Source organism: Aspergillus sydowii (genome assembly GCF_001890705.1).
Source record: "Aspergillus sydowii CBS 593.65 unplaced genomic scaffold ASPSYscaffold_5, whole genome shotgun sequence".
Classification (NCBI taxonomy): domain Eukaryota; kingdom Fungi; phylum Ascomycota; class Eurotiomycetes; order Eurotiales; family Aspergillaceae; genus Aspergillus; species Aspergillus sydowii.
Window position 1 is genome coordinate 1,365,976 of NW_024467863.1, and position 20,218 is coordinate 1,386,193.

The 20,218-nt window shown below is 48.9% G+C and overlaps 9 protein-coding genes across 9 annotated transcripts; 5 read left to right on the forward strand and 4 right to left on the reverse strand.

Annotated features, from left to right (window-relative positions):
- Positions 1-387: 387 nt before the first annotated feature.
- On the forward strand, positions 388-2,025 carry ASPSYDRAFT_89645 (putative C6 transcription factor; the record flags this gene model as incomplete). The annotated part of the gene is made up of 2 exons (XM_040852199.1): positions 388-1,158; positions 1,216-2,025. 2 exons carry the CDS (start codon positions 388-390, stop codon positions 2,023-2,025), a joined length of 1,581 nt encoding a protein of 526 aa, XP_040702727.1.
- A 796-nt stretch (positions 2,026-2,821) lies between these two features.
- ASPSYDRAFT_89646 (putative mitochondrial phosphate transporter Pic2) lies at positions 2,822-3,982 on the forward strand (the record flags this gene model as incomplete). The annotated part of the gene is made up of 5 exons (XM_040852200.1): positions 2,822-2,918; positions 2,976-2,981; positions 3,043-3,690; positions 3,752-3,875; positions 3,934-3,982. 5 exons carry the CDS (start codon positions 2,822-2,824, stop codon positions 3,980-3,982), a joined length of 924 nt encoding a protein of 307 aa, XP_040702728.1.
- A 313-nt stretch (positions 3,983-4,295) lies between these two features.
- Positions 4,296-5,083, forward strand: ASPSYDRAFT_151797 (uncharacterized protein; the record flags this gene model as incomplete). The annotated part of the gene is made up of 2 exons (XM_040842130.1): positions 4,296-4,694; positions 4,745-5,083. 2 exons carry the CDS (start codon positions 4,296-4,298, stop codon positions 5,081-5,083), a joined length of 738 nt encoding a protein of 245 aa, XP_040702729.1.
- Positions 5,084-6,194: 1,111 nt separating this feature from the next.
- Positions 6,195-8,105, forward strand: ASPSYDRAFT_58122 (high affinity methionine permease; the record flags this gene model as incomplete). The annotated part of the gene is made up of 8 exons (XM_040849483.1): positions 6,195-6,237; positions 6,298-6,537; positions 6,594-6,689; positions 6,742-6,817; positions 6,866-7,324; positions 7,374-7,510; positions 7,567-7,819; positions 7,877-8,105. The coding sequence occupies 8 exons, from the start codon at positions 6,195-6,197 to the stop codon at positions 8,103-8,105; spliced, it is 1,533 nt and encodes a 510-aa protein (XP_040702730.1).
- Positions 8,106-8,503: 398 nt separating this feature from the next.
- ASPSYDRAFT_132512 (uncharacterized protein) lies at positions 8,504-10,523 on the forward strand (the record flags this gene model as incomplete). The annotated part of the gene is made up of 4 exons (XM_040840607.1): positions 8,504-8,811; positions 8,881-8,996; positions 9,067-9,370; positions 9,452-10,523. The coding sequence occupies 4 exons, from the start codon at positions 8,504-8,506 to the stop codon at positions 10,212-10,214; spliced, it is 1,491 nt and encodes a 496-aa protein (XP_040702731.1). The 3' UTR covers positions 10,215-10,523.
- Positions 10,195-11,731, reverse strand: ASPSYDRAFT_45345 (putative short-chain dehydrogenase/reductase family protein). Its single transcript, XM_040847021.1, has 3 exons — positions 10,774-11,731; positions 10,441-10,716; positions 10,195-10,386 (listed from the first exon to the last, which is right to left on the reverse strand). The coding sequence occupies exons 1-3, from the start codon at positions 11,361-11,363 to the stop codon at positions 10,260-10,262; spliced, it is 993 nt and encodes a 330-aa protein (XP_040702732.1). The 5' UTR covers positions 11,364-11,731; the 3' UTR covers positions 10,195-10,259.
- Positions 11,732-11,970: 239 nt separating this feature from the next.
- ASPSYDRAFT_78860 (uncharacterized protein) lies at positions 11,971-15,528 on the reverse strand. The gene is made up of 4 exons (XM_040850975.1): positions 14,967-15,528; positions 14,379-14,912; positions 12,405-13,792; positions 11,971-12,355 (listed from the first exon to the last, which is right to left on the reverse strand). Exons 1-4 carry the CDS (start codon positions 15,500-15,502, stop codon positions 12,279-12,281), a joined length of 2,535 nt encoding a protein of 844 aa, XP_040702733.1. The 5' UTR covers positions 15,503-15,528; the 3' UTR covers positions 11,971-12,278.
- A 149-nt stretch (positions 15,529-15,677) lies between these two features.
- Positions 15,678-16,738, reverse strand: ASPSYDRAFT_202729 (CTD kinase subunit gamma). Its single transcript, XM_040843822.1, has 2 exons — positions 16,550-16,738; positions 15,678-16,482 (listed from the first exon to the last, which is right to left on the reverse strand). Exons 1-2 carry the CDS (start codon positions 16,706-16,708, stop codon positions 15,919-15,921), a joined length of 723 nt encoding a protein of 240 aa, XP_040702734.1. The 5' UTR covers positions 16,709-16,738; the 3' UTR covers positions 15,678-15,918.
- A 184-nt stretch (positions 16,739-16,922) lies between these two features.
- ASPSYDRAFT_202732 (chloride channel protein) lies at positions 16,923-20,156 on the reverse strand. The gene is made up of 7 exons (XM_040843823.1): positions 19,905-20,156; positions 19,310-19,848; positions 19,149-19,252; positions 18,940-19,092; positions 18,776-18,890; positions 18,630-18,721; positions 16,923-18,578 (listed from the first exon to the last, which is right to left on the reverse strand). The coding sequence occupies exons 1-7, from the start codon at positions 20,048-20,050 to the stop codon at positions 17,097-17,099; spliced, it is 2,631 nt and encodes an 876-aa protein (XP_040702735.1). The 5' UTR covers positions 20,051-20,156; the 3' UTR covers positions 16,923-17,096.
- Between the last annotated feature and the right edge of the window lie 62 nt (positions 20,157-20,218).

A 20,218-nucleotide genomic window follows, 5' to 3' on the forward strand; every position in this document is an offset into this window, starting at 1 on the left:
GCCATGATCAACGGGTACGCATATCTGCTGCCTAGTTATATCTGAATAAAGCCCGTCAAGCGTCCCTGAAAGCTACTAGACCAGGCACGTTAGAAGCATACCTAAAGGCGGATCTCGTGCTCGGAATCGAGACTCACCATGTCCGATTCCCGACTTGCGAGATCTTGTTTTGAATGCCGGTTTGCCGAAACTCCGGAGACAGCCAGATCACTCTAACAGAGACAACGACGCTTGCGGGCAAGGCACTAATACTATCGGAAAAAGAGTTAGCGAGCCGTCACGTATCCGTGGGCTATTTTAGCAAGCGAACATGGTGTATACTGGGCGCAGCAAAGGGTGTTTTCTGTGCCGTAAGCGCAAAATTAAGGTATGACAAGATCTCCATGCATGCTTGCTTCCCTCCGAGCAGGATCTATTGGTCCTCTTGTCTTCCGCGAATCTTTTCTAAGTGATACAAAGTGCGACGAAGCGCTTCCAGAATGCGGCAACTGTCGCGTGTACGGCAAGCCATGTCCGGGATACAGACTCGAGTCTATATTCAGAAACGAGACGTCTAAAGTTGAGCAGCTTGTCAAGAAATCAGGCCGTTCGTCGTCATCTTCACCTTCATCTTCAAGTGGCCGGCGGGCTAGTCGGCGAGATTCTACCCCTCCGTCATCATTAACCACCCACCGGGTCGCGGATTCCACGTGGGAGGAGCGAGCGCTCTGCTTTTTCTTCGACCAGTATACTTCTGACGACGACCCAGACGAAGCTATGAGCTATTTGTCGTTCTTGCCGTCTTTGTACTCTGCCTGTCGAGAGAATAAGTCCGATAGTCCGACGGCTTTGTGCTTGCGCAATGCTGTTGATGCGACGGCTCTCATGACACTGAGCAATCATGTCAACGCCGCCCCGCTTGTTTTGCGTGCTAGACAGTACTATGGAAATGCACTACAGGGGTTACAAGCGGCGTTATATGAGAAAAGTAATGCTGTCAAGGATGAGACCTTTGCAGCCATGGTGTTGCTTGCGCTTTTTGAAGACATCACGGGCGAGCGGAACGGGCTTGCCAGTTCGCATGCGGCGGGGTTCGAGTTCTTGATGAAACTGAGAGGGGAGAGCCAGCTTGGACATGCGCAGGGGAGAGGTCTGTTTCATTTTGCATATACTCATACGGTAGCTCTCCCTCATCTTCCATTACCTGTTTAGTCGTGACACTAACAAGTGGGATAGCACGTCGAAATGCTCGCACTCCGAGGAAGGCCCCATTATAACACGGATTGGATTGTCGAGCGTCTAAACGGTGCAGACCCAATCGCACGATTGATCCTTGCCGCATCCAAAATGAGCCAGCTTTTCCTCGCCACAACATCACTCCAGCATCTAGTCCCTGTATCCACACCACTTGATGCAGACAGTGTTTCACAACTCACCTTCCTTCTCCTGTTAGGCCGACAAATAGATCTCGAACTCACGAGCTGGAGCCAGGACCTCCCTGACCGCTGGCTCCCCCTCATCATTTATCCCGATAAGTCTGACAATAACGACTTTCTAATCACCTATCATCACCTCTCTATCGCTTCTGTCTGGACTTACTACCGAGCGGTTCGTATAGTTTCACACATCATCATGCTCGAGCTACGAAAGGCGCTCGCCGCTGCGACGGGTGAAGTCTCCGAAGACCTGGGACCAGGAGTACCGGCAGTCATCCAGAAAATGATCACAGACATATGCCGCAGTATACCATTCTGCCTCGGTGACGTCGATATCATGGGTAACCGAACGACCTCTGCTTCTCCCAGCGCAGAATCTAAGCCCCAGCCCCGTGCGCGCGCATTTTCGGTGTATTCAATGGTCTGGCCTTTGTGGTATATTCTTTCATGCGGCCTAGCTACACCGGAACAGGAGCAGCAAATACGCAACTGTTTGGCGAGGGTTGGATCGGTCCTAGGAATCAAGCTGGCGTTGGTTCTGGCGGAGGATGCATCAAGCCAGAAAAGACCGCCTATCGGTGTCTCTGGGCCATTGTTTGGAGTCCATTGATGAATTCAAGACGGGCGCTTGGGTTGCTTTATTCGGGCAGTTTATCACTTTGCATATAAGGATTACTAGTAATTGTATGGGAGCGATTGGGAATGGGGTTTGGATGCGAGGCCGGAGTTGTGCTCTTTCAGTTGTTACTTTTCTCTTCCGACTACCCGTCTCGGGTTTCAAGTGTATCTATGTACTCGTCTCATTATATATAGAGAAAGAGCAATCTGTATATAATTCTTTGTACAGTTATTTTCGACCCTGGGCGGCAGCTGTACATATATGACGTCACATGCACGCCCCCTCTTTCAAGCACAACCTCAGGTTCAAAGCACTGAAGCAGTTCCGTCGGACCTCAGAAAGTGGAGGAGAAAATTATTGGCAACATCTTAGCTCAAGATCGGGAATCGGAAATCGGCACGCGCTCTTCCAAGTGTGCTCGTCGAAAGCAGGGAATTAATATACCCGTTCATAAATTATGAGCGCATACACCGGATGGCCCGGCCCTGGACCTGGATCTGGTCCAGGGTATCAGTGCGGACACTGCGGCAACGTACTTCGTTACTACATTGGGTGAGGAGGCGCTGCTGACGACATACCTTGCCAGTTGTGATCCACTACTGAGAGCTCAGTTACTTATATAGCGGAAGTGTAACCTTCCTTCGCGCGATTCGAGGTTGGAGCTTCTTATCTTCTGGAGACTTGGTTATCCTGCTTGGGTTTTGATTTGAGCTTGTCGCTTCTTCTACTTTACATTCATTATACTTTCTGTTCATTCCAATCTACTTGATAAGAACGTAAGAGCGCGATGGCAACATTACAGCAGGAAAGGAAGTACCCGCTGGGGAAGATCGAGCCCAACTCGCTCAAGTACTTCGGTGCTTGTACGATGGGTGGAATTATCGGTGCGTTACTCACGTCTGATTATTGGTGAATGATAAAGCTAACATACTTTCGTAAAGCTTGCGGTTAGTTCGAAATTTCGTTAACCTTTCCATCAATTTCAGTCTCTAATCAGCTGCATTGCAGGCCCAACACACACCTCAGTAACACCTCTCGATCTTGTGAAATGCCGAAGACAAGTTGACCCCAAAATCTACACCTCAAACATCTCCGCATGGCGCTCAATCATCTCGAAGGAAGGTCTCCGCGGAGTCTTCTTTGGTTGGTCCCCGACATTCGTTGGATACTCTTTCCAGGGAGCCGGTAAATACGGCTTCTACGAATACTTCAAATACCTATACGGCGACATGTTCCCCAACACAAACCGCACGGTTGTGTACCTAGGTGCGAGTGCCTCTGCCGAGTTCCTCGCGGACATGGCCCTCTGCCCGTTCGAGGCAATCAAGGTGCGCATGCAGACGACATTACCGCCGTACGCAAGTACCCTGCGCGAGGGCTGGGGTAAGATCGTTGCGAAGGAGGGCATGTCGGGCCTGTATAAGGGGCTGTACCCGTTGTGGGCGAGACAGATCCCGTATACGATGACGAAGTTCGCAACGTTCGAAGAGACAGTTAGCATGATCTATAGGACGCTGGGAGGGCCCAAGGAGAGCTATAATAGCCTTCAGCAGACGGGGATTAGTTTTGCGGGTGGTTATATCGCTGGTATCTTTTGCGCGATTGTCAGCCATCCAGCGGACGTTTTGGTATCGAAATTAAACGCGGATAGAAAAGGTATGTCTCCCTGATCTTGTGCTAGCTGACCATGCAATTCGAGCTGACGGGAGACATCTAGCGGGTGAATCGGCTGTGTCGGCCGTCTCTCGAATCTATGGGAACATTGGTTTCACAGGATTATGGAATGGCTTGCCAGTGCGAATTCTCATGCTTGGAACGTTGACTGGTTTCCAGTGGCTGATGTGAGTCTCCCTGTGATAGTGAAGGTGATACTCAAAGCCAGGATGCTGACAAAAACAGTTATGACTCGTTCAAGGTTTTCCTCGGTCTTCCAACGACAGGTCACTGAGCCCGGGCGGCATTATAGATAGATCATAGCAATGAATTTTTATGTTGAATCGAAACCCCAAGACTGAGAACGCACGGAGTAGATTGAGTGGAGATGAATGGAGACGCGAGAACCTGGAGTCGTTGACCGCCTTCGCTCTTGGCGATCGACTCGGAGCGTAGGACGAGAACTTCCTTGTTTCTAGACCAAACGAGCTCTTTGTCCGAATCAATTCTCTTCTAAATTCACGAAATAATCAAAAATATATAGAGCAGTCAATCTTGGATCCCGTTAAACCCCCTGTGATTCCTGCGGCCACGACGCCCAAACTAAGATGGAACCAAAAACATCAACATCCCAGCCATCCGCGAACCCGCCCAGTGTTGAAATCGCCTACAAGCGCAAATGCATCGCGCTCAAGAAGCGTCTCAGCGAAATCGAAGCTGAAAATGAATTGATGCGCACCCGCAACCGACGGGGCTGGCAATACATTCAGAAGATGCGCCTCGAGTCCTGTATCCTTCTCGAGCGCCTGGCCAATGTTACCGGAATGGCTGAAGAAGCCCAGGCCGGCGTGAACCCGGAGTTGCGCGCCCGTGCTGCGGCTATGATGTCCAGCGGTGGAAACGTAAACGGCATCTCCGCGACGAGAAATGGATCGGGGCCAGGATATTATGAAGATGAGACAGAAGGGAGTTCAGACGAACAGCCGCCCACAGTAAGTTCAGCGCGAGTAGCTTGATTGAACTTCCCTTTGGCTGATTGCCCAATTATCTAATGCAGCCGCAAGAACGTCCACTCCGCGTAAAACGATCCCGCAAGTCGAACCTGAATATCGAGGATGAAGATGCGCCGGCTACAGGTACTACTCCTGAGGCGTCTGGGCCAGGGGCGTCGTCAGCGTGGCCACGACTCGCGCCAGCGCCATCACAAGAGGAGATGACATCTTCATTCCGGATTCAGCAGGGCAATGGGTCTGGGCCGGAGAAGGAGACTCCGCAGGCGAGCGATCGGGAGGGTGAGAACAGAGATGCTTCCCCAGAACGAGCAGAAGATCCCTCGGCGGAAAACCCGGCGACTCCAATGGACCTTGATACGAAAGAACCAAAGGAAGAGAGCTAAGGGCGATTTCTCCGTTATCTGTTTCTGACGACTGTTTTATTTTTTTTGTGGGTTTCGGACGGGGTTCTTGACGGGTGCAATTTTTTACTTCATCTACTGGGTATTCGAAAATACGTACTTAATTGCGTGGGTGTTAAGGGGGACAATATAACTCTCATAGATTTATACAGATTGTCTCCATTTTGGGTAGTTCAAGAAGATAGCCAAGGTAAGGCGTATACTGGGTCACCTCGCGTATGCTTCCATCTGACATCTACACCTTCCCTTCATTAAATCGCGACAACCAAAGACCCCATCTCATGCTGAATTGCACCACCAAATACGAGCGTGTGACTCCTTTAGTGCCTTTTATTTGCAAGCATTCTCTCCAGGTCAAGATGCTAAAGCTATCAGTTGGAATATGCCCAGGCGACGAGCCGCCTTGTCAACTCGTGGGGGGCCCGCGGAATTGGAAGACAGAAGACAGTGCACAGCTAGTTGCAATGAATGCCACTAAACAAATGTCGCCGCTAGGTCGATCGTCGGGGCTGTGGTTGGTTAAACCCAAAGAGTTGGTCGCGATGGTGCTATTTCTGCGAGGTGTTGTGCAATCCAACCCCCTCGCCTACAAGATCTCGTGTATAACAATCCGCTGACACCCAAGAAAAATCAGCAGAGACAAGACACTTGGCAAATGTAACACTGTCTCTTTTGCAATAAGTAAATGTTGTCTTTTGCTTCTTGCCTTTGCAGGTGGCCCCGTCAGGAGAGACGGACCGGATTACGCCATAATGTAGCACGATGAGAACCCCAGCCAGTGGGGGATGGATATAAGATGAAGCCCCCGGCCAAAGACCTTGCAATGCTTTATCCACCAGCTTCTGGAAGCTAGGATTTGATCGCCGCTTCTGCTTCCAAGATGGGCTTCTTCGACTTTAAATACCAGGCCAGCGACACCCAAGTGACCCAACATGATGCGCCGTCTGAAGACACAATCGACGGCGGCAGCCTGCATTACACTGCAGATGCGGGCGGCAACACTACCATACCCACTTATCAAGAGGCGAGCGGAGCGCCGGTTGAAGTTGTTTCGCCGCTTGGGTATGAGGCAGGGTCCATTACGCTGATTTTCATGAATGTGAGCAAAATGGTTGGGACTGGAATCTTCTCTACTCGTGAGTGACTTCCAGCTATCTCTCTGTCTCAGTAGATCTGTTGTTGATTTCTTCGTGTAGCCTCGTCTGTCTTTGAAGGAGCCGGCTCTATCGGCCTTGGCCTGTTCTACTGGGTGATAGGGTTCGCAGTTGCATCAAGCATGCTTTCCGTATACCTCGAATTCGCGTCGTATTTTCCAAGTCGGTCTGGATCCGAAGCTGTTTATTTGGAACAGGCGTACCCGCGCCCCAGATATTTCTTTCCCACGGTCTTCGCCGTGCAGACTGTGGTTTTCTCCTTCAGCAGTAGTAATGCTATCGGTATGGCATGTTCGATCTCCTATACAAGTTCACCAAACTGATGTTGAACATATTAGTTTTGGCCAATTACCTTTTCCGGCTGGGGGAGTCGGAACCTACAGCCTGGCAATCCAAGNGCGTTGCTCTTGCGTCGTATACTGTGGCAGTCCTAGGTTAGTATGAAGAACTAGGGCTTATATGACATATACTAATTATGGGTCACAGCCGTCTCCTTCAATACAAAATGGTCTTTGCACCTCTCCAATGCAATTGGCTGGGTTAAACTTATTACACTGATCTTGTGAGTGCTCATGCCCCATTTTCGGACCGTGTTTTCTAATCCATGTAGCATTGCAATTGCTGGACTCGTCGTGCTTGGTGGCAACGTTTCGTCTATTGCTGACCCAACAGCCCATTTCCGAAACGCTTTTGAAGGAACAGAAGATGCTACAGTGTATGGGGCCACCAACTCACTCATAAACGTGATGTTTTCCTATCAGGGTTATGAGAATGCGTTCAACCTCGTAAATGAGGTCAAGAACCCTATCAAGACACTCAAATGGAGTGGTCCTGCATCACTCATTACCACCGGTATTCTCTACATGCTTGCGAATATCGCCTACGTTGCTGCCGCGAGCAAGCAGGAAATTATCGAGTCGGACGTCAATGTTGCGAGTCTCTTCTTCCTGAAGGTCTTTGGCGGCGGTGGCGCATCTCGTGCCCTAAACTTCCTAATCTGTGTCAGTGCCTTCGGTAATTTGCTTGTTGTTCTCATTGGACAGTCCCGAATGCTTCGCGAGTGCGGCAGGTATGTATGCCCCATAAATTGTTCTTGGGCCATTGACTGATGTGAACAGACAAGGGGTGCTTCCATTTACGAGGTTTTGGACATCCACTCGCCCCTTTGGAACCCCTCTGGGGCCATACTGGCTAAAGTGGGCTCTAACGGCTCTCATGATTCTGGCTCCTCCGGCCGGTGATGCCTTCAATTTCGGTACGCCGGCAGAATGCATACATACCACACGTTTATATCACTAACAACTTGCGCAGTTGTCGATCTAGGAATATATCCGCAAAGCATGTTCAACTTCTTTCTTGCCATTGGCTTATTATTCACCCGAAGACATAGAAAGCGTCTCAATATTCCTCGGACGGAGTGGCATGCCTGGACTGTTGTCGTCTACTTCGCAATCCTGGCCAACCTTTACCTGCTTGTTGCACCCTGGTACCCGCCGTCAACAGGTGCAACCGGAGGCGATGTGAGCTTCTGGTATGGAACATATGTTGTCGTTGGAATCTCACTGTACGTGCTTTCATGCTTTTTTTTCCGCGTGAGTATAGGGCTAACTTTATTTACTAGCATTGGCTTTTGCGGTGTCTACTATTTTGTCTATATGAAGATCTTACCGCACTTTGGAGGCTACCAGTTCCGCCAAACGATTATTGCAGGCCCTTCAGGCGAGACATCCCATAAAATGGTCAAAGTGCCTAATGATGAGCTTGCGAAGTGGGATGAGGAACATGATGCTGCTGGAAGGCTTCGTCGCCGGGCGAACGCTAATAAGTCCGATCAGCCTGAAGATGCTTGAGCTCGCTCTTTGTGTATATCGGGAATTTAGAAGCTATAGTACAGTCAATTTTTTTATTTTTTTTAATAATCATGTATAAATGCAATACGGTGCATCTATGGCCTATGCCCAAAGTGCCAAGAACGCTAAGATATATAAAATTAGCAAGTATAAATCGCACAAGTATTTGATTTGCGAAGTATAATACTAGTACCCAGGCTGTATCCAGGAGCTGCCTGAAGGGTATAGAGAGCATATTATGCCACAGTTTTGCTTCCTTTTCCTTCGACCTTGAATGTGCCGATAGCTCCGTTATCTCCGGCCTACAGTTGTATCTCAGATTTCGAAGACTTGAAGCTGCTTCCTTCATTTCACGACCTCCTGTGCGACAAAAAGATCATATAAATACATAAATAACGATGACTTTCGAGTTTATCGACAATAGTGTCGCGATCGACCACGCAGCGAGGCGACGCATTCGCACCCACGCAGCGACAGGCAAGAACACCAACAAGACTCTGTCACGCTCATCCAAAGCCGTTGTTCTTAAGAAAGACAATTATGCGAGCCCTTTTCGTACACCCGCAATTATTCGAAAAGCCCTTCGGTCAACAAGCGATAGGACCGGTGATGCTGAGGTGGTTGGAATTGAGAGACCGGTTAGTGATGGAGTACTATTTCCTATACCGGTACCTGCGAGGTCGAAGGGTCTGGTCCGAGAGGGTGTGTATATATATGACCCATAAACTATCGGCGCATTGCAGGGAGAACAAATAACTGACGCGGTTTGATTCAGTAAAGCTCTGTTCTTCTTCAGCGGCGCTCGATACAACCCTGAACTTGATGGCGCGTTAGAAATGCCAGACCATATGGGGTCCGTTTGGGTGCGGTATTTCTTTCTCGACGAGGCCTGTGCGTATCTCCATTCCAATATCTATCAGTATTATCTTTCGGAATAATACTCATATGGTGGCTGGGATAGACTTCCACTGTTCCGTTGCTACAACAATCCTCTGCTCCAAGAACCTTGTCAATGAGACGACGCAAGGAATGTACCATATTGCCTGCACCTACCGCATTATCCAGGAGCGGTTGATGAGCGCAACAGACGCGACGTCGGATATGACCATTGCGATACTCGTGGTAATGTCCCAGTACGAACGGTTGCAAGGCCAGTATGAGCGGGGTTATGTTCATATTCAAGGCTTGCGCCGGATGATTGAATTGCGCGGCGGGGTTAAACAGTTTGGTAGCGAGTGCTGCGGTGTTATCCTAAAGGTTCTGAGGTGAGCCAATATGCTATCTCTGTGGTTAAGATAATCTACTGGGCTGTCTTCATTGGGTTACGGCTGACGCCGTTAATGTAGGGCTGATTTGGAGTACGCTTTACAGCTTGGCTCAAGGACATTATTTGGCATTCAAGGCATCGAGTATCTTCGTACTCTAAGATCCGTTTGTTCTGATTATGAGACGAGGCCAAATGGCCAACTCAACAATTGTGGAACTGATAGGGTCCTGCAAGACTTCCTGCGAGAAGATCTATGGACAACATCTGAGTGCGTGAGAAGCGTCGCCGTAATGCTCAACGAAGCTGGTGCCGGGCAAAGACAAAAGCTAGGTGCCGATGAATTCCATCACACTATTCTTTACCTCGGGTTTTCCCTTCTGCATATAAACCCACTACGCAGCAGCTCTGAATCTAATTCAACCCCCGCGCCGAACATGAGTATCCTTGAGCAAGCCATTCATCTTGGGCTTATCGCGTTCCTGGTGTCATTTCTCAGGGGTTTGGATCAGCGTATATCAGATAAGCCTCTGTTGTCTCATCGGCTTCGGCTCACTATCAAAGATCTAATGCTTTCTGTCGAAACGGGTCAGGGAAGTAAGGTTATCAAATGCGTGCTTCTCTGGACACTCTTCATCGGATCGGTTGCTGTATTCAAACCTTCAGATGGCGAGTGGCTTATACCTACAACTCGCACTGCAATGCAGGCGCTTGACCTTTCCACCTGGGAAGATGTTAGGCAGGTACTAGCTGCATTTCCCTGGGTATATGCACTGCACGACCGAACGGGCATAGTGCTGTGTTCTACACAGAAGTTTCTCGAAATCCCACATCAATCAAATTGAGTTCTCAAAGCTAACATATCAAACAACTAATCCGTCGTGTGACACTTATTTCCCCAATGCCTTCCCCACTGCACCGGGTACGGTGGCATCGATCTCCTTGACAATGAGGTCCCACAGGTTCTTCTGCCATTTCTGCGCCTCCTCGTCCTTCGCCCAGTCAGGAACTTTGTCACTGCACACCTCTGTTAGTGTACATCAACTATGATTGGTTTCCGAGACGACTTACTTTCTGATTTCACAACTGGAAGTGAAGCCCCCATGGCTGTCCTCTCCTAAGTTAGCGCCGGCGAGAAGAGTGCGGCTTCCGTCTTCTGCAGACCGACCAAACTGTGCATGCAGGTTGAGAATTGATTCCTTCTGGGGTGGTGGAGCATTGCGAACAAGCTCGGTCTTGCAAAGGCCAGGACAGACAGCATTGATGACCACCTTTCCTTGGTCAAGTGGGAGCTGCGCCGCTAGCTCACGAACGGCGAAGGTATCCATAAGCTTGGACAGGGGGTATCTATTCACAGGTAGTTAGCTATAAGTAAATTAAAAGCAGTCTAACGAGGGTACATACGTGGCCATCAGCTGCTCAGCAGGGAGACCGGACGCTCTCACAAATGGGTCCTCTTTCACCATTTCCCACACCTGACGCACATCGAACCCGACACCCGACGTCACAATCGACAGACGGGGTAGGATGCCATGCTTCTCCGCAGACTCTTTCAGTTTCGGCAATAGTAACACAGCCAACAGAAAGGTGCTCAACACATTGACCGTGAGACCAATATGATATCCTTCTGCGGACTTCTGTTCACCTGTAGCAACAGCCGCATTCTCAATCACAGCATCAATGCGGTCAAGCTCGGTAGTGGCACGGTTGGCAAAGGCCTTGACGGATTCGTAGCTGCTCAAGTCAAGGGCCCAGACTTCCGCAACAGAGGCTTTTCCGGTAGCCTCGTCGATTTTCTTCTTGGCAGCTTCACCGGAGGGAACGCTACGTACGGCGAGGATAACCTTCTTTGCGCCGAGATTGACAAGATGCTTGGAGGCTTCGAATCCGAGACCGGTGTTGGCACCTGTGACGATGTACGTTTTCCCCGCGGTGTTCTCCTCTGTTGCGAGGAGGGGGAGGTTATGGGGTTGGGTCGCGATTTCGTCAGACATCTCGATTGCTTGCTAGTAGTACCTTTCGCGAGAGAAGAAGAAGGAGGAAAAATGATAAAACGGGATGATAAATATGAGGGAAGTCGATGTCTTTTGAATTTTAGACTTTCGAACACACTCCGAGAACAAAGAAACACACAGCCAGCAGGCAGCCCAAGCTAGTATTTATGCTTCCATCTCCTCGCCAGTAGCCACGCAACTTGAATCGGCGTTTACGGACTCCCAAAGGACCAATCTTCAAAGCCTCCGTTAACCCCGAAGCTTACACCTTGCCCGTTGAGCAGTTGTGATGTGAATTCCTCACTGAGCCGGTCCTTTGAGTATATTCTCCGACCAATCAGAGAGTGGTTTCTGAATCGGGAATGGCGGGCCCTGGCTGTCGATCGCATCTGTCACAAGTGGGTCCACATTCACACATTCACCCATACCTTCCATTGGATCGCCCTCGCCCTCGGCCTCACTCGGTCTGGAGGGCGAGGGGAAGCTTGTTATCGCCGGCTTAGCTGCTTAGAAAGCTTTGTGTTCTTGTCTTGGTTATTTAATCTTGCGTCTTAAATGCTTACACGGCGCGCTGTGAGCTCACAAGCTGCCCGGGTAGTGCCTCGCGAGATACACTATGACTGTGGGATGGTAGTAAAGAAATACGTCATGGTGACATGTAAGCAGCCTCGGGCTTCTTGATTTCAATGTATAGCCGTTGAAGTGAATTTCAGGTGCTATTGGTATATACTAGGTGAATGCGTGGAAATTCATCAAGAATGGCTCGATTGAGACCACTATGTGCGTGTCCGCGTCGAGCACATTTCTCGGAATTGGAACTCGGATATGATACATAAGATGGTTAAAATGCTTTAAACGAGTGGCTCCTCGGACTCCGACACCTAAACAAAACCCCAAATTGAGAGCAAACTGCATCTATTCAACACCAGCGTACAAATCAACAACAATGTTGATACCGGCCACAAGAATCTCTGCGGCAATAAGGACGATGACTACATCGGATTAGTAATGTTATGCGAAAATCAGTGGTTTCGTACGTACCTATCCACTCGAGATACTCACCATGACGGTGAGTTAATTGATCTTTCAGCACTGCAAGAAGATCCGCTATTACATCTAGTCGTTCTGTCAATAGCGTCACGCGCTGGTCCATCTCCAAGTAGCTTCGGACGGCTTGGTATACAGGCTCTAGTTGTGGTTCTGCCCACATTAACTCTGGACTATCCAACACTGAACCCTGCAGGTGGATATTTATACGGAGGATGAATAGCTCTCCGACTTGCATATTGATCTGCTGTCTTGAGAGATTGACGCTTCCCGTCTGCGCAATCTGAGCCGGTAATGGTGCGGTGTTCGATATTGTTTCAGAAACGAGGTCTTCAAAAAGGGATGTCTTCACGGACTGAGATAAAGCGTGTGAAATGGCGAGCTTTATCATATAATTCCGAGGATCACGCAAAGAAATAAAATCGTTGTATATCCGGGCTTGGTATTCACGAGCATAGTAGAAGTTGAAATTCTCGACCTGGAGGTCATCCGGACTGAGAATTGAGGTTGCGAATTTTGATATATCCGATAAAAACCGAGACTCTTGGGCTGGTGACATGCCCCATATGACGACGGTACCATAATCAAAAAGGAACACTTCTGGGGCGTCAATAGTGGTGTCAATATCCGGGGCGTTATCAAGCACAGATTCTTCAGTAGAACTTTGCTGGTGGGTGTTGTGATCATGTAAGTCAATAAGCTCCTCTCTTTGGTCGTTTACTTCTACCGCGCTGTCCGAGAACCTACGTTCCCTAGGTGCCCGCTCGACGGTGTAAGTATTGTCCGCATCAACATTATTGGAGTCCGTCCCATATTTCTGTTTCTCTTCGTGTTTGTAGTCGAACCGCGAATAGACGCATTCGTCAAATAGTTTTGGATTGGCACCGCGGGTTTTGGACCGAGATTTCAAGAATTTGAACACACCATCTAACCGATAGGAGTTGGCCGTGCAGTACGCCGATACTCGAGGCAACCGGTCTCGATCAGCTTTTCCTAGTCTGGCCGCAAGGCTGCGAGCAGCTGGTTCCTTGATTCGTGCGATTTGCCTGTAAACGTCCGAAGGAGATGTCTCCTCATCAAGCTCCTCCTCTGTTATAGGATCGGGTAAAAGTTTCAATTTCTGCGCAGTCTTTGTTGTTCTTTGTGGGCCAACTTTCGAGGTAGGGTAAGACGAGGCGACCGTGCCAGGAGCTCCATGGCTATTGCGACGGCGAAGCTTGCTGTTCAGGGCGGAGAGCCCGGTCGATCTTTGTTGAGTAGAGGTATTTGAGCTCGGGAGAGATCCGGATGCTATGGGCTTAAAAGTCGGGTCGGCCGAGGTGGAATCGTGGTATGTACTGACTGTAGCGAGAGGATTGAATGTCACCGTCCGTGAAGGCCGGCTTCCTCGTGGTGACGTATTGGAAGGTGCAGCATGGTTGTGTTGAGGGAGGAGGGGAGAGGATTCGGAAACAGAGGCCATTTTAGATTAAGCGCATAGAAATTGATATCTAATCCTGCCAAACGAAGGAATTGGGCATTGGCTTTTAGGTGGGTTGGGAGGCAGAGGTTGGTGGTTGCTGAACGCTGGGCGGATGGTGTTGAACGAAAGAGCTACAAAGCTTTTCACGTGCGGCGACCCTGCAAATCAAAGGCAGATCTATAGCACGTTCTACACTGCATGCAAATTATATAGATACATGTTGTAATTAAAAACTTAAATAATTGCTTTCTTTTAAGGCAAACAAATGAATATCACATTATAAACCAATAAACGAGATATAAAGGAAAATACTGGGGAAAAAGAAAGCATGCGTTACTAGTGCTTCCATTGTCTTACATTACATGCATTGCCGTTGTGATCATCGCATCTATCCAAACGCCAAACAATTGCAAATTCATACAACAAATTTTCAGCGCGCTATGTACTGAAGATGATGAAATACCCAAATGCAACTCAACAGGCTTCAGTAGTGTATAAATCCTTACTTGCGCACAAATCCCTTTGAGCCGCTGCTGGCCATCCTCATGCCATTGACATGTCCAGTACTGCGTGCCTGTTTCAACCATGCTTCCTTCGAATTGCGTCCGGTCTTCGAGGCTTTCGGGGGAAGAGCTGTGCTTGGTTGTTTTTGTGAACCACCACCGTCTAGCACTCGGATCGCCACATCGCCCATTCTCACATCCTTTGGAGCTTTCTCCTTCTTCTCGAGGAACCTGAGTTTTGTAGGTTTTTTCTGGGAAAGCGTTTGTGTTTCCGGTGGAGGCGTCGGTGGCCGGACCTCAGGAACTGCATTTAGGATGTCATCTGGGAGAAGTGCGGGAAGCGTTGGGCGTCGGTAATCTTGTGTATAGGATCCTTGCAGAGTTTCTGAACTCTCAGACACAATATCGTCGGCTGAGGTACCAGATCCTGGAGCGGCTTGAAAAGCAGAGGTTTCTTTCCGTTTACTTGAAGCTTTGGCTTGTTGTTTGCGCGCCTCGTCCAATTGTCGCCTCTTTTCTCGTTTTAATTGCTCTTCTCTGTTATCCGGTTAGCAAGGAGTAATGATTGACAGAAAGTCAATGGATACAAACATTTGCCTCGCCTTTTCCTGTTTCCTGGCCTCTGATTTGATTTTAGATAATTGCGCAGAGTTGTCCACAGTCTCCGGGGCTTCGTCGTCGCTGCTCTCCTCCTCATCCTGATCTCCCTGCTGCGCGTCTATCGGCTCCTCTGTCTCTGTTGGTTCTGGCAGTACGGGTTCTTCACTATCAAACCGAAAGTGCTTTTTTGGGGCTGCCTCTTCCTTCGCATCTTCCTTATCATGTGTTACTTCTTGCTCCACAACTTGTATATTGCTCCTCTTTCTCCGTTTGTTGCCTTTCGCTTCTGGCGTCTCTGATGCAGTATTATCAGACTTGCGCTTCCCATTTAGCTCTAAGGATCCGTTCAGACCAGCATCTTCTGTCGGAATAGCGACATGGGCTGCTGATCGGCGAGTGGTAACCATCTTCGAATTTGTCGCGGTCGCGGTGTTTCCCGGTTCCGGTGCCGCGATGTTAGAGCTGTTATTCGGATTTTGTTCAGCAAACAATATGCCTTTTGCCGCTGTGACAAGCTGCGACAACATAGAGGGGGAGATAAGCGAATGCTGTTGGAATTGGAATCACCGGCGGGCAAAAAGATTTATGAAAATACCCCGGCGGTACGTTTATCCGAACAAATATTATCAGATATGCGGAGAACCATCCATTTCCTTGCCAACATCGATTGTCGATATATTAGGTATTAAATATATAAATGTTCCCTGATGGTTTAAAATGGTCTAAAATTCCTCATAAGAAAAATAATTAAACGTATAAATTTTTGGAGACGGAGAAAAGTTGACTGTTTCGAAATGACAAAATCCATATATATATAGTCCTGGTATCTTGAAATCGCAATGCTAATATGCCGATCTCCAAAAGCCCGAAAACTGACCCCTTACGCCAATTACGCCTTGCGTGCTATGTCCGAGTTCATCCCGATACGCATCAGACAAAGGAATTAGATAGCACTGACCATTTCGCTTCGTTCCATCAGTTCCTCATGCGCAGCTGTAAAGTCATCTTCGCCAATATCGCTGGTTTCATCCCAGAACTTTCGGTGTTCATCAGTGTCATCCCCTCGGACAGTCCACATACTCTCTCGTAGCCGTTTGTTGCGTTCCCGATCTTCCTCGATCCGTTGCTCGATCTGTCTTTTGTCCACACGAATGCCATTGGCCCTGGAGCCGCGCGGTGTCCCAGTCTTCGACTTCGAACCAGTTTCCTCTTCCTCCTCAGCCTCTAAGTCAAGGTGCGCCGGGTGCGTTTCTCGCTCTTTTAGAGCTGCGTCAAACTCGGCCACCGTTTCGGCAGAGAGCACCTCTTTGTTCTGGAGACCATTTAGGACTCGTCGAACGTGTTTTACATTCGCAGCACCCGACCCGTCTGCTGGTGCAACAGAGTCCACGACACGGAATATATCTCGTTGGATCATGCGGACGTACTGGAGGTGGTTTTCCTTGGTAGCCATTTCGCAGAATTGTTCGATGAAGTATAGAATGTTGGCCCTGTTGTTCATATTATTCTATACAAATACTAAAGTTAATTTCAACTTGAACATGTATACGTTTCTCAGGTAGAGGGGCACCCACTCTTTCAAGTTGCTCTAGAATACATGAGTGTAGATCTTCGTCCATATCGCGGTATTTGAGGGCATAATGTGCGGCTTTCTGTGATGAGGCGACAGAGGCATTTAAGTGCTGCAGTTGCGCTGTAAAGCGCATGCGCACTTCGAACGGGTCTGCCATCATTGTGCCAGACTATAGTAGTACAACTCTAAACTGCGAAGATGTAACGAGGCCCAAAGATAGGCTGGCCTTCGAAAACGGATGCGTTGGGCGGTCGATAATTGCCGGCAGAATATGTGGGGACGATAGCGGCGAGGCGGTACCGATATACATTACTCCGTAGAAAGGGAGGATGGGTAGACCTCAGGTATCGGCTGGGGTAGGTAAGACGAGGCGAGGGAAACATTGCAAATCATTAAGGCTTCATAGGTCGGAGTAGTAATGTTTAACGGAAGATTATCTATCTAACCAAGAAAGTAGATTCGTGTCTATGTACTCGAGATCCAAAATCGCCCGCAATGGTCCTCGTCCCAATTATTGGAAAAATATCATTAAAATGGTGGTAGGTAACTTAAAGAGACGGTCGCCGATCCAACGGGGTCAGTGGAGGGACATTGCTGGATTCCTGGTCGTTTGAAAATAGCCCAACGTCTTCACTAGCGTCGTCTTCACCACGGGGAATGTCACTCTCCCACTCGCCCCGATGGGATGTAGGATCGTTAACAACAGACCAAACATCCTTTTTCGTGAGTAGACCCTGCATAATCCCTTTATTAACAAATAGGACGTAGCGAAGTCCAAGTCTTTGGAACATTCGCAGCACGATGAGAAAGGTTGTCCCACTATTGAGTGTAATAGGGGTTTGATCCATCCAAGGCCGAAGGTCGAGGGTATCCATAGGATCCGCGAATGGTTGATGCGCAAAGAACGCCTGAGTCGTACTGGGCAGCACACTTCCAGATGGAGACATTGGGTTCTTTAACGCAAAAGAGAGCTCATTGCGTGAGATGTACCCAAGAAGAACTGGGTTAGAGGTCTCTGTAACGACCGGAAATCCTCGATATGATGTTGTCTGGAGAATATTGCGCAGCGATCCGATTGTATGACCGACAGCTGTAAGGACTGTCATATCATCTGCATTCGTCATAACTCTATGAGCGGGCACATCGGGTGGTGTGGTATCTTCACGATGGTCGAGGAAAGGATACTCATTGAGATGTATCCATGACTCGTAGATGCCTCGTTTCCCGAATATATCTCCACACCACTTGGAGAGCATGACTGCAATCATGATAGGGATGACGTAGGTTAGTGCGCCCGTAAGCTCAAACATGATAGCGACGATGGACACGGTCATCCTTGTGGCACCGCCAAGGGCTGAAGCTGCACCGACAATTGCATAGAGCCCTGGAGTCACACAAGGGACATCGGGCTCACAGTTACCAAATAGGAAGAAGCCGGGGTAAGCGTCTTGCCATATTTTGAAAGCTGTGCCAAGAGCACGGCCATATAGAGCTCCAATGGCGAAAGATGGGAGGATGATGCCGGCGGGAATATCAAGGCCAAATGTCATGGTTGCGAGAAAAAAGCCAAGAACCGCAGCAAACAGCAGAAACATTACCGTACTAGCTGATGCTGCTCCAGTTTTGCATAGACCAAAAGGATCGGGAGTCTCCGCGCTGCACTCAGCGAACAAGGAATGAACGAGCTCCGAATTTTGCGCTCGCATGAAAATGTTGGGGAAGTTTATCAAAGCGCTGAGAAGAGCTACGATCACAACTTCGATGATGGGGCGAGAGAAGCCCCGAGTTCGTCGCCAATTCGCGACCTTCATATTCAACCGGATGAGGAATGCTCCATAAAGACCGCCCACAATACCAAGGATAACGAACGGAATCATTTCGAAACGATGCCATCCTCTGGTATACTTGACCTCGTAAAGAACGATATTTCCTGTGCGGAAGGGGTTCAACGCCTGTAGGGTGACGGCTGCCACCATGGCGCACACAAAGCTTTGCCACATCGCCTTATCAGGGAAATAGTACGACAGTTGCTAAAGCCCCATATTAGCTAAATACCAACACGATTTCAAGACCGCTAATACCTCTAAGCTGAACAGTACACCACCAATAGGGGCTCCGAATGCAACGGAAATACCTGCCGCAGCCGCCGCAGAGAGAACCTCTCGTTTTCTCGCTACACATGTTAGCTGTCATTCGAGATGATTAGCTAGGGCTATAGACTACATACCTTCGTTACAGTTAAGGCTATCGAAGCCTTTCATTATGACACTGGCGCAGCAACATGCTACGTGAACAAGCGGTCCTTCTTTGCCCAGCCACATACCAGATGCGACGGATAAACACTTCAGGATGGTTAGCTTCGGTGCACTTTGTCCAATGAAGACAACATACCAGCCCCAATGACTTGATTGCAAGGGTCCAAGGTCCCATGAAGTGCTTTATTATAAAGCCACCTAAGACAGTTTTTATTTCGGGGATTCCACTGTGCCTTGCATATATGGCATAGTTCCTGACCAGCACACAAGCACAAGCGGCAAAAAGCACCTAGCTGTTGCATTAGTTATGGGCTGTGAACGGGGAATAGTGTGCGAAGCACTAACAGAGTAAAGTATATAAAAAATATACTCGACGGCAAAAGCCCCACCAGCAGACGTAGCCCCGACAGCCTTGCCCCAAGGTGCCCAATCCACGCAATTTGAAGGGTCTTTTATAAGAAAGCGCGTCAGAAAGCTGATCGGAGAGCCAATACTAGGTAGCTTACCTTGTTCGTGACCCCAGCAGCAAAAGCTGCGGTTTAGATAAAATTTCCCTCCTCCTGGGCCATTCTTGCAATACCCCGCTTTAATGTCCCCCAACCAATCGCTGACAACATCAATAAACGCAGCAATGATTCCAACTGATATTCCTGTAGCGACCAGGACTAACCAAACGTTACTCGCATCGTAAAGTTTGTGGGCGTATCCTACCACTCCCTGCCCACTAGCTGAAAGTAGCCGCTTCCTTTGACGCTCTTTGGTGTACTCGAATATCCAATCGATAGCCGTAAAATCATCGTAACCAACCCGTCTTCCAGGACCTTCGACATACCAATCTAACAGCCCACCCTCCTTCTGGGTATTATAAATTCCATTCCCCTCAAAGCTTTCGCCTGCCGGTTGCAAATCATTTTCTGTTGCTCGTCCATCTCTAGATGTGGTACGGTCGAAATTAATGTTTCTGTCGGAGTCCCCCGAAAAGATGTTGGACAGACTTGAGAGACTAAGCCCGGATCGCTGCTTTTGCTTGCGCTTGAAGGAGATACTATACAGACCGGAGATTAGACTGACGTAAAATTATACAAGGAATTTATCCCTTACGGTTCACGAAGATCACCAGCCAAAGGATCGTTCGAATTTTGTGTATACCGCGAAAGGCTGCTCGCGCGAAGCCGCGGGAGTTGGAGATTGTTGTTCCTTAACCCGGTGGAGGGCTGCTGGTCCTCGTAGTCCGCTTCAGAATCCATTATAGACGTGGCAGATCATCTAGACATGTCGGAACATATGAAAAACGTAATCATGGCCACTTTGTCGCTTGAAACACCTAACTTCCGTGCATCCTCTCCTGCGTACGTACTTCAACGAACGATCGGAGCTGCGGCGGGCCTCCGTGCTTAGGTAAGGGCGGTGAGGCT